This window comes from Drosophila simulans, chromosome X (genome assembly GCF_016746395.2).
Source record: "Drosophila simulans strain w501 chromosome X, Prin_Dsim_3.1, whole genome shotgun sequence".
Classification (NCBI taxonomy): domain Eukaryota; kingdom Metazoa; phylum Arthropoda; class Insecta; order Diptera; family Drosophilidae; genus Drosophila; species Drosophila simulans.
In genome coordinates, this window is record NC_052525.2 from 17373305 (window position 1) to 17391412 (window position 18108).

The 18108-nt window shown below is 41.2% G+C and overlaps 1 protein-coding gene across 2 annotated transcripts; it reads left to right on the forward strand.

Annotated features, from left to right (window-relative positions):
- The first annotated feature begins 462 nt into the window (after positions 1-462).
- On the forward strand, positions 463-13120 carry LOC6726315. 2 transcript variants are annotated; one of them, XM_039296855.1, is made up of 6 exons: positions 463-718; positions 7371-8043; positions 9635-10233; positions 10293-10752; positions 10819-11218; positions 11278-13120. In XM_039296855.1, exons 2-6 carry the CDS (start codon positions 7989-7991, stop codon positions 12764-12766), a joined length of 3003 nt encoding a protein of 1000 aa, XP_039152789.1. In that variant the 5' UTR covers positions 463-718; positions 7371-7988; the 3' UTR covers positions 12767-13120. The 2 variants fall into 2 exon arrangements, with proteins under 2 accessions (XP_039152789.1, XP_002107276.1); XM_002107240.3 differs by having other exon boundaries at positions 7414-8043.
- Positions 13121-18108: the final 4988 nt, after the last annotated feature.

An 18108-nucleotide genomic window follows, 5' to 3' on the forward strand; every position in this document is an offset into this window, starting at 1 on the left:
GAGCGGCGCACAGTGGGCCTTGACCTATTTGCATGGAGCAAACTTAAGAAACCTACAGATTCCATAGTTTCAATATTTTTATAACACAAAAATTGAATTTCTGTGTGACTGCTCTTCCTTTGCATCGGTTTTTATGTTTTTTTTTTTAATATTTTTCCCCTAAAATAGTTTTTAACAATTTGTCACCATTTAAGTGCATCGAAAATAAATGCTATAAAAATGTAACTATCTTTATTTGATAGCAAAATAATAATATTATTGATGAATAATATTTGAGACATTTTGAATGTAGTTTTTAATTTGAATTATATTATTTCCATTGTAAGCTGGCAAATTTTGCCCATGAGCTCCACTGTGCGCTGCCGAATGCAGCCGAGCAGTGCTTGTGGTCTTCGGCTCTTCGACTTCGCCTTCGGATCGCTGGGTTTTCGCCTTCGGATCGTGAGTTTTGAGCCGGGCTTTGAGCCAGAGTTTCAGTTGATCTTCGGCCGCAAAGGCTAGAGGTTTGAAAATTGTACGATCGGTCCGCTATAGGTTTTTCGCTATATTTATTTCGCCCGCACATCGGCAGTTCCGTTACGTGAGTGCAGCGCCGTCGTCTGCGCTGCATGAGGCCAAAGATACAAGCCGAAAAGATACAGATACACGACAACAACGCTTCTCGGTTGGTTTTGCGCAACTTTGTGAAAAGCGTGATAGAGCCCAGATACGAAAAGAAGTGCGTATTTGTTGTGATTTGTTTTTGTTTGCGTTTGGTGTGCAAGTGGCTTTAGTTTTTCCAAGGTGCATTAATTACCTGGCTCATGGGCCCGGCCCTTACTCTACACACCTTATTTGAGCTTTTTTTTTTTTTAAGTGCGGTCTGTGGTGCACAAAGGAAAATATTCACTATTTATTACGATATAAAATAATGTCAATAAGTAGCGGAATTTTTTAATGTTTTTTTTTTTTTTAATAAGAATTGAGTTTGAAGTTGGTTTATAACTGTGTGGATTTTGTACTTTAAGTAATAGAACTTATTATTTTTTAGCCAAGTAAAAAAACATTTTCATTAAATAAGCATTTTAAAGTGTTACTAAAATATAATAATTCTATCTTCTGTGCTATATGTTGCTTTAAGCTTCTAAATCATTTATATTTTAATAATTAAATAGTATTAAAATATATTTAGATAAATTTGAGATACTGCAAGTAGTGTAGTTGCTGATGCTAGTAACATTAAGTGGATTTGAAGGAGCTCGTTTTGGAGGGTCAACCAAAGTGGGTAGGCGTTTCTCCCAGTGCACATGGGCTGCTGCTGCGGCTGCTGCTGCTGCTGCCCCGGAGAAGCGCAACTTTCACGCGCTTCAGGTGAAAACCGTGAGCCGGGTCTCAAATGAGCGAAATGAAGAAGAAGTCGAGTTGAAGCCGCGCAGCAGCCGAACTCACATGATTTGTTGTTATTTTCGGTGTTGTTATTATTGGTAAGGTTGCTGTTGTTGCTGGTGACTCTGTTTTTTCCCCCACATTCGCATTGTTTTAACCATTTGTTTCTTTTTTTTTTTTGCGTGCTTCACTTTGTGTTTTTGGCTACTGTTTTTTGTGTCAGTCGCCGGTTTGCGAAACTATTTCAGAAATGCATATTTCTTGCGGCTCAAATGTGTGTGTCCAACTGACTGAGTTATGCGCGTGAAGTGCCTTTCATCATCATCGTGTGGCCACTAGCAGTTTTCTTCCAGTGTGCCACTGCTTGCACTTCTCGCGCTGCACTGCTTGCATCCAGTTTGTTTGGTTCGGTTTGGTTTTTCTTCTGGCCAGCAGGTGCATATTATGCATTATTCGATTAAACTTGTTTGCAGACGCATTAACATCAACACCTGACCTCCCGCCGCCCCCCGGCCCCTCGGCCCACCACCCTCGTGGATCAGAAAAAACTAAAAATCATGCTGACATTGACACGAATTGTCGCCGCCAGCAACAACTAAAAAAACACAAATAAACAAAAAACTCCAAGAGCCAACAAACAAAAGTCAAATCATACAGTTTAAAGTTGAGTTCCAAGCAAAACTGCCAACTTAAAATTTATGACTAAGATCTGTGGTGCGCGCTCCACAATTAAAGTGCATAAAATTCCATCAATGCCAATGCTGGCCAACAGCAATGAATTATATTAATTTGGCTTACAAATTTGTATTTGGTCAATTCAGTGGCACATTGCACCGCAAGAAAATTGTGCACATAAAGAGGTAGTTTCGATTTTAATCATATGCCATTTTGCTTCACTAAATGATGTTTTATTATGCAAATTTAGCTAAGTGGTTTTTATCACATTGATCTGGCAGACAAAGATTCAACTCCAAATTGAATCGAAGACAAATGGAAAGGTCTAAAATCAATTAAGGAATAACCACACTTAATACCTGAAGTTCAAATCGAAAAACTGCAACTATTTCTTTATTTGAAATTGCATTTGAAGTTGAAACAAACGGATTGAAGACCCCGCGAACAATCAACTCCATTTGATTGTCGGTTGTTGATTGGATCGATTTGCCCGAGGAACAAGGTCGTTTACCACGCATATTATTAAATGCAAATGGGCATTATGTCTGCTAAACGCTGGAAAATTTCCTCGAGTGATTCAAGCATAATTTGTTGGATAATAGCTGCGTTAAGTGTATTTACCCTTGTCTAGATAACTTACAACAATTTCGGCTTTAAACTTCAATACGCCTGTTGTTGTATATTGCACATTTTAACTTGCCTATTAACAAAAGTTCACAGCAATGAAATGTATAATTGCCTGGAAAGGAGACCATAAAAAAGCAGCGCAAGCAAATTAAATTTCTTTTGTTCTTGACAAAGCGGAGCGTGGCACACAATTAAACAGAATAATTATATTAAATATGGTGTGTTAATTGTGGCTGTCATTACGCTGGTCGTGTGAGTGGAAAGCCAAAGATAAGTCAGAGTTCTAGATTTTCCGGCTGAGATTCTGGGAAAGATCGAGCGAAAGAGCACGGAGATACCGGGTTTTAGATGCATGCGAGTATATATAACCTAATATATTCCATAATAATAACTATGTTGCAAGCGTGCTTTAGACACTCTATACATATATGTTTATAAATTAGCTAAATTTGATTTTTTAGGTATGTATGCAGTATATACCTGACCCTTTTTCTCGTCTAGTGAATAAATTCTGGCGGTTCTCTCTGCTTTTCTTTGCTATTCATCTCATTGTCGTTGGATAACTGGGCCAGAAAGTTTCATAAGACTAGAAATGATATGGCAGTGCCTGATTAGGTCAACCCGTTCCATGAACCATAACTGGCAACTTGATGCTGTCGCCGGGAAATGACAAAAGAGTCAGCACTGGTATTCGGGTTCGGAGCAAACTGTGTTCCCGAAAACTGTGTCACCCGGGTACAATGTACACGGGTTATCCAAGTCCATTGCATGCATGTAATTGTGCTAGTTTTTTTGGCTTGCAACCAGTTGATTTATGGAGTATTGCTTATTGTTTATAAGCCAACTGTTCTGCATCGCCAATGAGAGTTGCGTGGCCCCACAAAAGAGTTCTGTGCCTCGGGAGGCATAAAAAGCACCTCTAAAACGACCACAAATGGGCGCCACTAATTGCCTGCAGCAGCTATGAAAAGGTACATTGGAAAAAAATCTAGCCCAAAAGCTGACCTCCTTTGCTGCAGATTCACGAGCAATATAGCAAAACAATAACTACGCTTTACAAAGTCGTTCCTCTAATAATAGATTCAAAATGCTGATTCACTTTTTGTTGTATGCTATTGCGATATTTGTAAAGGTTAGATTTTATAGCTGATCATAAATAATTTGTATAACATTTTATTATTATTTCGCTGCTGTGCTAGTTTCTTGCAGTGCACTGCCTACATTGGGTTGAAAATCCCCAAAGACGCGAGCGGAAACTTTATGCATTGCTGGTTTTCGTTATATTTTCTTGCCCCAGCTCTTGGCTGTCGACTTGAATCGGATCGGCTTCCTCCCTTTTTGTTTTTTGAAGTCGCTGGGTCCGTCGTAACAAACAGGAAACTATTTTAACGCTGCCATGCGAAAATTGGCTAAGGAAATTTATATGTGTATTTTCGGTTTTTGGGTTTTCCTTACTTCATTTTAATGTAGCGCTTGTTTCTGGCGATTGCAATCAGGCGTCAGCCATCGGTGGCAAGTTCGTTGCCTAAGTCTTTCGTTTGGCAAGTGGCATTTCGATTTGAAAATTTGAAATATTGTTAAGCGAGACAGGAATACCCTCGACTTGGTTACCCAAGTGTAATAATTCCCCGTAATTGACTATCTTTTTTTTGTAGCTTATTGGTTTTCTAACAACTAATTGAAAATAACATTTTAGGAAATATAAATAAATTGGCCAAGTTTGAAAGCCTAGTCAGAATGTTAAGTCAGCAATTTGCAGCTATTAAAGTGCATGCAAACTCGATCGATTGCTTTGCAGCTTTAATGACCAACGTAGTTTGCAAAATTAAACCGGGAACCTATAAATCACTCTGGATTTCTTCATAATCTGTTCGATTTCTTGGCATGGCATTTACCGTCTGGGCTTGGCGAGCATAGAGTAATGATAATAAAAGTTATAACTATTGCGCCAAGACTCGCATGGTTTTTCATCGGCTTCTTTTGACATGGACACACACTTGTATCGACCGTCTTTATTTCTTTGGCTTGACAAATCAATCAAATGGCTTCATGCGAACTTCGATTGCACAAAGACACAAGGCGAAGACAACAATGCATAGGTATTATTGTTTTTAGTTTTGTTTTAAGTTTCGTTTTATTTTTTTTTCCGTTTCTCGCCGTCTGGCATTTGGCAATGCCGAGTGGCCATTTCCATTGTCCGCCATTCGTTTGGCTCACGTCCAGAGTTTAATGAGACATTCCGCCGGATGGACGGTCGGTCATGAGGTAGAAAATACAGAAGAAACACCGATTCCCCCGCCAGCCGGCTACAAACTGCACTTTTCTTTGGCACGGTTCGGTTTTCCCAATCGATTTGCAGACTTTCCCAGCCAGTTCTCAGTTCGTCTCACTTTTTTCCATTCAAATGGGACCTACACACAGAAAAAAAGGAATGGTGTGCATAAACAAGGCTCACAACTTAAAACAAAATAAAGAGACTGCTATTAGCAATCAACTGCTATATTTTATATATTTTAACAATTTTTGTTATGCATTCTGAGTTTGTGATTTTAAGTACTCGAATCTTTTCTCCGTGTGCAGATATCACAGGCGTTCGTTCTTCGTAATGAGCTGAATTAGCCGCCAAACGCGAAAATGAGCAGCGGAAAGCGTCGGAGCCGCCAAATTGGGTTAATCTATTTGAAAGTGGAAGCGTTGGCCGCAGCACCACCAGCTATACATATATATATATATTCGTATATATGTATATATACTGGCAAAGTCGCATAAAAATCAACATCTGATGGAGCCCATGCGAAAGTCGCCTTAGAAGCATTATTTTGTGCGTTACTTTCCATTTTGTTGGCGATATTCGAGCTGATGCTGACGTTTGTCTCCGCTTTCTCAGAAACTTCACCTGTCAACACGACGGTCTTTCTATTCTTTAACGGTACTCGTCTTTTAATTTCGCTTTTCGACGAACCCATCAGCTTTGAATGTTCACACGATCCGAAGCGAACAAAGGGCCCAAAATGCCCCATACCATCGCGCAATTTAATGATAATTATGTGCTGGCTGGCATCCGTTGGAATCGCTTGGGCTCGGTTTATTGGGTTGATCGGTGGCAGTCACGGAAAGTTGAGGAAATCGTTATTAGCAGGATGCGACCAGCTGGAAGAAAAGCTTTCTTTAATGTCATACATTTTCACAAATTAACCTGCATCACTTGTACAGTTTTAGAGTAATTGAAGTGACTTTGATCTTGATCAAACTAATTAGAAGCGAAATAGAATGATTCAATTTCCATAATCAAAGCATCAGTATTTCCTGTTAAAACATTTTCTTTATTGCAAAGATGTTTCTTTGGATTGCTTTGCTGTTTTGAAATATTTGTGCTCCTATTAACATACTTTTGCATTTTTAATTTCTTAAACTTTAAAGATTTCTTGGAAATATGTGAATCATCATTTAAGCATAATAATCTTTTATGTTTGTGGTTCGTAGAAAAACAGACGACTAATCGAGAATATACATTTGTATTAACATTTTAAACGTTCGCCATTATTCTTTATGGCTTATCAACCTGCAAAAAAAAAACCAATTTAGGTTAATAAAAGGTTAGACAATCTATGGCAAACGTCAGTCTTTGCCAAATTGTTCTTTCGAAATTATCCATTGCATTTAAACAGGTGCATTCGCTGTCTGCTTCACCGATGACAAAATATTTCGTGGGCGGGCAATTTCCCGAGTTTCGAGTATCTGACCAAATAACCTTTTTGTAAATGTTACACAATCTTTGGTCTTTAGATGCTAATTGATAGATCACGTTGGTCGCCCAACGAAAGTGAAATGTTGTTGATTGAAGACCGCATTTGTTAATCGATAGGGGAAACAGTTTAAGTTATTGTGATTTTTTCGTTTCTGATTCCGCTTCAGATACAGATGCAGATACAGATACATATTCAGTGTTGGTTTCGGTTTCAGTTCCAGTTTGTTGTTTTTATGGCCAAAGGTTTTCACTTTCGTTTGTCACATCTTTTTGGCTCTTTGCCTGAGTCACACCTCCATCCACTCCTCTTGCAATTCGGGGCCGAGTAAATTAGCCAAAAGTCAACAAACGGCGACGGCACTCGACTCTTGAATGTTGGCTTTGTCTGCCTGTTGACCCAAATGTGTGATTCGGCCAAAAAAGCGGTCCGGCGGGATTTAGCGGCCAGAATCGGTCGGCAGTCAAGTGTAAGGTCAATGGACTAGATGTCGCGCGCACAAGATGCAAGTTGCAAGCTGCAAGATGCAAGATGCAAGATGCGAGTTGCAAGCGACACGAGACGGTCGCACATGCGCAACATCCTGTTCGGGCGCCACTGCAACCGGCCTATTATACAATGGCCAATGGCCACACGGAGCAAAACAAAATCAGCCCAATTGGCCACAAACGCGCTGGGTTACATACCAAACTGAACGGAATTTACATAACCATGTAAAAACTAAAATAAATATGCCAGCATTTAATTAGGAAGCATTACATACCTTATAGTATCTAATTATTCAAGTATTAATAGAACAAAGACTTACGACTTCCTTTAAAATAAAGTAATTGACTGATTTGCACACTCTACCTATGAACATACATTATAGTTAAATTTTAAAACAATACTTGTTTAGGATTATAATTATAGACTGTTTGTTATACAAGATTTTTCCTTATTTTTCTCTGTGTGTAGCGAAAACGTTTAAAGTACATGAGTTTGACTCTTCTGATTGCAGGCGACTGATCGCCAGCCATCAATCAGTCAATGCCGCTAGTCGCAAATTGGAGCTGCTCTCCCTTCTCGGAGAAAGCCAAAGTGGCAACCTGAAACCTGGACAGTGGATCAGTGGACTCGAAGGGGTCCGATACTCGGTACTCGATACTCCATACTCCATACTCGATACTCTACACTCGATACCCGATCCCAGTGGAGTTTGGCGACAGTGTCGGTGTCGGCGGCGTCTGCCTTTTGGCTAAGTCAGTCAGTGAGTCAGACACTCGAACTTGTAGTCATAGTTATAGTCACGACTGCACAACCACGTCTATATCCACATCGTCTTCGCTTTGGCTTTGGTTTTTTGCCGTTGTCGCCCGGCAGGTTCACAAATAAGTGAAAGTGAATTTGTTTATTGTATATTTTGCTATTACCAAAGCGAAAGAGACGCATAACACCATTGAGACAACCGCCATCCACAACTGGGCACTGCAATTCCATTCAGACAGCGAGATAACCAAGGAGACAGCACATCTTGTGGAATTCAATCAATGAAGATCGTTTCAGAACAGCTGGACAACTGCGAAAGAAATCAGCATGCTAAGTGCCAGCTGCATCATTTTGGCGGTGCTCATGTGCCACACGGGAAATGGTGAGTATACGCCCTGTGGGCTCCATTAACTAATTGCCAGTCGGCGGCGCGAAGCGTTAACTAATTTACTTAGTGCTCGACTTGCGTTTGCTTTTAACAAGTGTCTCCGCACATACATTGTATATGTATTTATGGCTGTACACTTATGTGGGCGGTGCGGTGATTGTGTCAATTGAGAAGATGTTTAACGAGCCACTACAATGCGATGATTGCACAATGGTCCAGAGGGCGGATTTTCAAGGGGGAATATGTGTGCTTATGCGGTGGTTACACCAGCAAAAATTATGGCCTATATGGGTCAGTTACAACTACTAAGCACATGAATCGGGCTAATCATTAGTAGTAGTAGTGATATCCTTAAAATAATAGTTTCTGTGTTTTGGAAGACTATCAAGAATAAAAAATTTTGTTACATGAGTTGTATAATATGATAGATTAAACGCGCGTTCCAATTTCTTTGACAATGTGTTAATTTACTTTACTTTATTTAATTGTAGCTTTTTTTATCTGTGTAGTTTCCATGCTTACAAGTGTCTGATTGTCTGCGTTGTGAAGGTAAAACCAATAAAGCCAAGAGCGGCCAAGATTAGTTTACCCTTGAGCAGAGCCATGGTTTGAAGATCTGAGGATCTGGCATTTGGATGTTTTCATTTGTAATATATATTTACAACGGATTTCTCTTCTGCACATAGAAAGTTTGCAGTTAATATGTAGATCCTAGGCAGAAATTCCCAGTAAAAACAGAAACTTAAGCTTTTCATATATACGTTTATATTTTACAGGTTTTAAAAAAAAACTAAATGTAGGTGTATAGATTCCGATTCTATGCAGTTATTTTATCTGTGCATCACTATTCGATTTTTTAATTTGTATATTTTATAGTCGCCTTAAGTGCTATTCAGTAGTATTTCCCCATTTCCTTTTCTGGACCCTAGAAGCTCGACGCGTGTTGACAATTTTGGGCTCAGTGCTTGGTTAATACCTTTTAGATTCGGCTTTAAAGGTGTTTGGGTCTTTAGGAATTTAAAAAACGCAATCACGCTTCGGCGATCCATCATATAAACTCGCACACGAATAGCGTAGTTATGTCATCCGCGTGGCGTGCGTTTCATTTCGTTTCGATTCGAATCAAAACGAATCGTTTCGAGTGGAAACGTAAGACGGAAAATTAAAATTAAAATAATTCACGCGTTGTCATTGGAAAGAAATTTTAAGTAGTTGTCACCAACTTATCGGCTTGGGAAATTAATTGCTATAGCAGGAAACAGCACGTACATATGAACTTTAAGGGCTTAACTAGTTATGAAACTTGAGGAAATTTTAGATACTACCCATAACAATGAAGAGTAAGACCAAGAAGAGCACGATAATTTAGCTGTTTTGGTGCAAGGCTTAACCGATTGATGGGTTTTCAAAATATAAACAGCACGGGAGGAGCTGTGACAAACTTGGAAACGCCCAAATCGAATATAAATCTAATGTACATGGCGACGAACGTGCTTGCCATGCACATAGCAGTACTTACGGAATTGATTGCATTGCAATATACTATTGATTCGCATTTGCCTGCCTTTTGTCTGGTTACTTATAGCCATCGCCCAGGAAGTGGCCAGAACTGTGCCCACCGCGCCCTCGCCCGCCCATTTTGCGGAACTATCGCAGGCGGTCCATGATCAGTTAATGGAGCACGAGGAGCGCCAGCGGGAGCGAGTGCGTCGTGGTCACCGCTCACGGAGGGCAGTGAAACGGGTCTGCTATGGGGAACTGGGCTGCTTCGAGGACTCCGGCCCGTTTGCCTATCTGGAGATGTTGCCCTCGTCGCCGGAGGAGATCAACACCAAGTTCTACTTCTACTCCACGCGCCAGCGTTCCGATCGTCCGCTGATGGAGCTGTCCTTTCTGAACATGACCAATGCCTTTCGTGGCAAGCGGGAGACGGAGGTCAGCACCAGTTCACCCGAGGGAACCAGTGGCAGGTCATCGGTCGCCTCGGCCCCAAGTTCCATGTCCGCCGTGAACGCCACCACGTTCACGACCGAGCGTCCTGGTGGCGGGCAAAAGAAGCCCACACCATCAATCGATGACCTCGAGGGATTCGATGAGCTGTCCGTGCGGGTTATTGTCCATGGCTTCGGTTCGGCCTGTCCGCATGTGTGGATCTACGAGATGAAAACAGCTCTGATGGCGGTGGTAAGTGGCGCACCATGTTCACAGTGTCCTTCTTCTTAATAACACTTGCCCATTTGCAGGAGGACTGCATTGTTATCTGCGTGGACTGGGAGAATGGAGCCACCTTCCCGAACTACGTAAGAGCTGCGGCCAACACCCGTTTGGTGGGCAAGCAGCTGGCCATGCTGCTCAGGAATCTGCAGCAGCACAAGGGTCTCGACCTGATGCGCACCCATGTCATTGGATTCAGTTTGGGGGCTCACGTATCCGGATTTGCCGGAGCTGAGCTGCCAGGGCTGTCGCGGATCACAGGTCTGGATCCGGCGGGTCCACTCTTTGAGGCCCAGCATCCGAAGGTGCGACTGGACAGCAGCGATGCGGAGTTCGTGGACGTCATCCACTCGAATGGCGAGAATCTGATCCTGGGCGGGCTCGGCTCCTGGCAACCGATGGGCCACGTAGACTATTATCCCAATGGTGGGCGAGTGCAAACCGGCTGCTCGAATCTTTTTGTAGGCGCTGTCACCGATTTCATATGGTGTAAGTATATTTCCTCAAATATATTTATTATATACTTAGCTGACTGAGTTACCTAATCTTCTACAGCTGCCCAGGCGGCAGAGGATGAGGAGGGTCGTTCCTTGTGCAACCACAGACGAGCCTACAAGTTCTTCATCGACTCGGTGGCGCCACGTTGTCTGTTCCCCGCCTTCCCCTGCGGGAATTACGATGATTTCCTCAAGGGCAGATGCTTTCCCTGCGCCCAGGATGATGAAGATCTGGCCGAGGGTGTGCCCAGGTGCGGCAACATGGGCTACTATGCCGATCGTTCCACGGGCAGGGGTCAGCTGTACCTGCTCACCCGCGAGGAGGAACCCTTCTGTGCCCACCAGTTCCAACTGCAGATCTTCAACTCCTTCAACGATCTGCCACTGCGCACCATAGGTCGCTTGGAGGCGATCCTCGAGGGAGATGGTGGTCTCAACGAGACCTTCGAGATATCCGAGTGAGTATGAGGGTGATCAATGAGTTAAATTACCTGTTCCTAACATTATTCACCTGCAGGAAAGACGATGCGGAGTTCTTCGCCGGCGACATAGTGTCCAAGATCATTGTGCCGCATCCGGCACTGGGATTCCCCACCACACTGAGCCTGCACTACAAGTCGTACAGCGGGTGGTTGAGCAAGGGCCTGCCCCATTGGGACATCGACAAAGTGGTGCTGACGGACAGCTTTGGCCGCAGTCACTCCCTGTGTCGCCCCTCCACGAAACTGAGCAGCGGCAGTCCGGTGCGCCTGCGCCTTCAGGCTGGCAACTGTGAGCTGGACAACCAGGAGGACTATGGGGCGTACACCACCCAACCACCGGCTGCACCACCTGCACAGCACGCGGGCAATCCCACGGTGGCAGTGCCCACCGATGTGCCCGATTCCAGTGTCCAGGAATCCGGCTTGGCGGCATCGGTGGATGGCGTGGAGAGCGCCAAGCAGCGCAAGGACATCTTCAATTTGGGCACCAGCTTCAAGTTGGCACGCAATCAGACGTACCCCCTGGATCAGGGCGACGAGCTGCCGTGGCAGCCGATCTTGGTGGGCAACTCGCTGGATAACGAGACTGCTGAGGCCGCGGAGTCCAGTCGCAGTCTCTCGGACTCGATTGCCGGCGAGATCTTTGAGCCGGTGCTCAAGGATAGACGCCTGGCGGTGAATAGGGGGCGAAATTTGCAGGATTATGCAACTACCGACAGTCCGGAGATTGTGGAACCTGTTCTGAAGGCCACCACACCGCGTGTTAAGCAGGGCAAGGATCTGGATTTGTCTGAAAGTGAGTTGGCTGCTGGCATGGTCACAACATTGGGGGCCATTACGTCTGCAGTGGCGGGCTCTTCCCGCCTGCCCGCCAAGACGATGGCTCAGGTGGGCACCGGACGATCTCCGGATCCGGATGAACCGCAAACCGTCCAGCTGCTGCCATTCCGACTGGGCGAACTGCTTCAGCGGGCGGAGCGGTATGCTCGGGAGACCCTTCTACCGCTCATATCCGTGCAGGCGCCGCGCTTCTTCGGCTTCAATGTGACGCCCCACGACCGGGAGCCAGTGCGTCCGGGTGAATCGCGCAAGCCACGCTATATTCCACGCTACGAGGAGTCGGCCTTCCTAAACACCAGTTCGAATGCCAGGAAGCGATCGCAGAAGGCCTCGCGCCGCTCGTCAGTGCAGCAGAGAAACCTCCTACGACTCGTGCGAGCGCGATCCCACGGCCTGGAGGACGGCGAAGGTGGTTCGGATGAGCACCGGGAGGGACAGCGGGAGCAGCGAAACGAGGTCAACTACTACACCAATGTGCTGCAGTCGGAATCGCGGTCAATGCGACCCGAGGCACCGGAATATAGACCCGTATTCATCGATCTGCCCACCTATAAGCCGAAGACAGCAGCTGCATTTTCCACCTCCGCTGCCGTTTCCGCTCCGCTGGCATCCGCTGCCGTTTCCGGTTCCGTTTCCGTATCAAGGGCCAGAAGGCGTGGCAGATCACCAAAGCTAATTCCCTGATATTCAGACATGCAGCTGGCTAAGCTGTCCCGCCATCGGGGATGAACACTTTGTGATATGCACACCAGATCGTGGCTATGGCACGGCTCCAGAAACCCCATCCCATTTCGATCCCAATCCCAATCCGGATCACTCATTCGCATTACACCCATCCTCCTCCTCACACTGTAAATATTCGAACGAGCAAGCAAAGGTACATAGACAATGAAATGGAATTTCAAATCGTGGGATGTTGCATCGTAGAATAAGATATTGAATGTAAGAATTTAAATGTGAGAAATTTAGTTGATAAGATAAAGCCTATTGTCGAGGGTCTCGACCTTAAGATACCAGAATATAATGGTTGCATTTCAATTTCTTCGGGGTTTCATTGCCTTCTTAAGTGGGTAAGCTATATATCAACATACATGTGCATACCTAATTTTCAAAATAAATATTAATTTTAAAGTGTAAACGAAATGACTGCACATTTTCTGTTAAGGAGCACTGTAAAGTGCTGAAACTAACAGCGATCAACTGCTTGCTGCTAGCAACGCTGTCAACGGTTCACAATAGTGCGGCACTGCTTGCTTACTGAAATTCAAAATGAAACGCGCTCTTTTAATTTTCCTTTTAGCATAATTTATTTTATATACTTTCCATTTAATTTGTTTTATGTTCATAAAGTAACGTGTGTCTGCCTCTGTCTGTGTAGGTGTGTGTGTGTGTGTATGTTTGAGCATGTGTGTGGCTTGTTTCTTTTTCATATATTTTTGTTATTATTCACTTAAATTTGTTCGTTTTGTAAGCTGCTTTGATTTGAGATCCAATTTGGTTGGTTTCAATTTACAATGATTGTAAAAATTGATTTATGGTTTTCGCCACCTTGGCTTGGATTTAGCTTTTCAACCATTGCTTTTAAATTTATCGAAAGTCAAATGGTAGATTTTTGTGCTTGCTGGCCTTGTTCATTTGTTCATTTGTTTGTTTGTTTGTTCTCTTGTTTGTTTGCTGCTTGTGGTTTTGGTGTTGTTTCTCCTTGTGTGTTTGTTCTGTGTCTGTTTGCCTTTGTTTTGCTTCCTAGCTGTGTGTTTTTACCTTTATCTTTTTCTGGTTTGGTTTGTTTTGGTTTCGTTTTCTCTCGTATTTAATGTATAATAATCATTTTGGTTTTCTTTTGTTTTTGGTTTAACTATTTATAAAACATTTCATTTTAGAATCTTAACAACATATATATACATGTATATATATATTATATACATATATATATATACATATACTTTTTATAATTGTTGCGGCGTTCATTCTGTTATAATTTGATTTACTTAAGTGTTATTTATGTATACGTTTAATATGTAAATTTGTTTAGCATTAATTCATAAGTAGTTTTTCCATATGCCCATCTCTGTTCTTGCTGCTATTGGTTTTTAATTGTTGTTATTATTGTTGTACGCATAATTTACATGGAGTGACTACCGCATTCGTAATGCTAACTCTTATCCCTTCTATCCGCTGCTCGCATCCTATATCCCATATGCCTCCTACATACATATATCTGCTATATATCCTGCCTCCTACTTGATCTGGGCCTAATACGTTGCTCTCTGTGTGTGGTTGTGTGGTATTATCTAGGCATAGTTATCATCTTTACTTGCTTTTACTTTTATTGTTGTATTTCGCATGCTTGAGCTAAATATATATTTTTGTTTGGTAGTGTTGCACTTTATTTAATCGAAATGAAGACTCGGAATGGAATCGAAATCGAAATCGATAATGAAGACTGATTTGATTTGATTTGGTTTGAATTGGTTTGAACTGAATGATGTGGTCTGGAACTTTCAAGTATATATGTATGTATGTCAAGTCCGACTGATCGAACATTATACATAGATATATGTCTGCAGTCCCGCGGCTTGTGTGTATATACTTGTTGTTTGTTGTTGTTGTAATCTTTATTTGTTTTATTCCAGTCTTTGTTTTTATTCATTTTATTCGCTTCTCCTCCGGCTTCTCTGTCCGCCTCATCGATCCTGAAACGAGCAACGAAGGAATCTGCGATTCCTGGACTATTTGGGGGTCTATGGGGGAATCTACTGGAAGGGGCAAGCTGGACTTAGCTAGACTCTGCAGACTGTACTTGATCCTAGGCATATTACTTCGGTCATAATTAAACATAGTTCTCTCTTCTCTTCGCTTCGCTTCTTTTTCACTTCACTTCCGGCTCACTTCCACTTCCGCTTCCGCTTTCTAATACCCTTAATTATTTTGGCAAGTTATCTTTACTTTGTTAATAGTTTTGTTTTTGGTTTTTGGGAATTCTTACTTTTGTTTTGTGACTCTTGTTTTTGGTTTTTATATCACTTTTAGTTGTAGTCTGGCCAAGTTGGTTCCTCTCCTCCTTTTGCCCTCAAATTATCCTTTCTATCATTCCTATGCTGCGGTCTCTCTGCATTATTTTTTTTTTTTGGTTTTTAATAGTAAGCTTCATTTTTCTTAGCGATTTCTCAGTTTAATATTAGTTTGTAAATTACGCTTATAAAAAAAAAAAATATTTTGAATTTGGTTTATCCGTTTGCATGACTTGAAGACGATATGTTTTTAATTGTATTATTATTTGTATGCCTATATAGAGATTATTGTGTAATTATCGTAGTTAATATTAAGAATATTTTATATGCAATCTTGTGGTATTTTGTTATTGCTCATTGGGCTTATCTAATCGGTTGGCCGACCGAGAACTTCTCAACGAATCGAACGAACTAAAACCAAACTGAACTCGGACGCAGGTCCGTGAATCCAATCATCCAATAATCCATTAATCCACAAATTCAAAAATCCGCTAATATATAATGCTAATGGATATGGCCGGGACATTGACATGAGTACACAACATGTGATGCTTCAACTTTTGCTACTAGTATATACATACATATATAATATATATATTCGTATATAGGTAGGGCCGATCGGAGCATGAATGTGTGTCTGTGTTCGTGTGTGTGCAAGCAGGCGTGTTTCTTTAAGGCCAAATCAAGTATACGTAAGAATGACTTTCGGTTCTAGTTGATTCTCCCTCTCTTTCCCGCGCTAATTCTTCGCCGCATTCTCATTCTCATTCGCTATCGCCTTCTCATTCTTTTTCTTTATCTTCTTCTCTTTCGTTTGCTGTGTGCGTGTGGACGGTTTTCAAAGCTGTAAATTGATTCGATTTATTTAACGTTTTTTTTTTCTCCCCGCTCTTATATTTTTTGCTTGGTTTTCCGTTTTTTTCGGTTTTTTCATTTTTCGTTTTTACATATTTACAGATTGCTTCGGTATAAATATTGGTTTAAATTCTTCTTAATTACAACAAGCAGCAAATCAATAAAAACTTTTTATTCAGTCGCATATCTAACAAAAAAAAACATATTTATATAGTGACGTATTCACGCCAACTCATCACGCTCAGTTAATTGAGTTTCGTCTGCTCTCTCTAAAGCTCTTCTTAACGTAAACATCCAAGAACATCACATGATTTTACCGTTTAAAGCTATTTTCTATTCTTTATGTCTGTAACCCCTTCTCAATCTCACTCACATTTGAAATTAGTCTTAAGTTGAAAGTTATACTGTAAAGTTCAATAAGTCTTAAACCGATATTTAATAAAAACCACAACCGAATTTATTCAGTGTTTAATTTATTTCGGAGTTGATCCTAGTTTAAATACGGATCATTTGTTCGACAAATAAAAACAATTTAACTTTCAGCGTTGATCTTAGTTAAATACGGATCATTTGTTCGGCTCAATTAAAAAACTTTTTAACTGGCGCAGCCGGTAGGATAACTCAAAGATTGCTTGATGCGAAAATATAAAATTTTTAATTCCTGTAATCTGTGTTATCCGCCAAAGAACTTACGTAGTGTTACTGTGAAAGTGAAGTGTTGACCATTAATACGCATACACTTAAAAGAACAGTGACACACATCTGTTTAAACAACAGTGAACTTCCAACATTTACCGGAGCTATAAATCCAGAAATTTTTTTTGGTTACTCCGAACAAGTGAATTGCTGGAAAATAAAAAATAAAAAAAAAAGAACCTAAAACTAAATATATTAAGGAATTACCAAATAAGTGAAAAATTAAAATCTAAGTGAAACAAAACATAAGGAAGTAAACTCAAATCAATCAGTTAAAAAAAAAAAATCTTTAATACGAACTATTAAATAAGTGCATATAAAACAAAACTATATACACTCAAAGAAAATATATATCTAAATAAACTCTATCTAAGCTCAACGGAAAATAACAAAAGAAATAAATCTTAACGTGTTTTCAAGAGAGGAGAGTTATAAACTTCAAACGTAACATAAGTGAAAAATCAATAAGAGTGAATAAAATTTAAATGAAGACAAACAAAAAACTGAAGATATAAAGTTTGAATAAATTAAAAATAAACTAAAACTATACAATACAAAAATAAAAATAACAATAATAAAATTATGAAATAACCGCTACTCACGAAACATCAGTAACTATAAACATTTAAAACCAAAAAAAAAGAAACCAACAATTTTGACCAAAAAATGGCAGTAGCAGCACCAAGCCCAATAATGCTGTCCGACTCGAATATGATTCAAGTTGAACGACAAATAAATGGAGTCGAACACTTCAACGGGGACCCACAGACCCTGTATACGTTCATCAGCCGCATCGATTTCATCCTGGCACTATATCAAACGACCGACGAACGGCAGAAGCTCACCATCTTCGGACACATTGAGCGCAACATCGCGGGAGAGGTCATCCGCACACTAGGAGTTACGAACCTCACCACCTGGACGGAACTCAGGACTCATCTGATCCTAAACTACAAACCCCAGAGACCAAATCATCTACTATTGGAGGACTTCCGGAATACCCAATTCCGAGGTAACGTTCGTGAATTTTTAGAAGAAGCCGAACGTAGACGGCAGATATTAACAAATAAGTTAGACTTAGAAAGCGACACTGCAGAAACTACCCTGTATAACCAACTAATACGAACCAGTATAGAAACATTAATTCTAAGATTACCAACTCACATACAGTTAAGAATAGTTAAATGCGAAATTCCGAATTTAAGATCATTAATAAATATATTGCAAGAAAAGGGAATTTATGAAATAGCAACTACATACAAGAACAATACACAGCCAGTCTCAAATCCCATTAAATCACCTAACAATGCAACTCACAGACAAACAACTAACTACTATAATCATACAACACCATTCCAACCATCATACAACGCCATGTATCAACCAATTCGCCAACCAATTTCATATATACCACCTCAATTACCCAGAACTAACCCTAATCCGTTTTCCCAATACCAATACCGT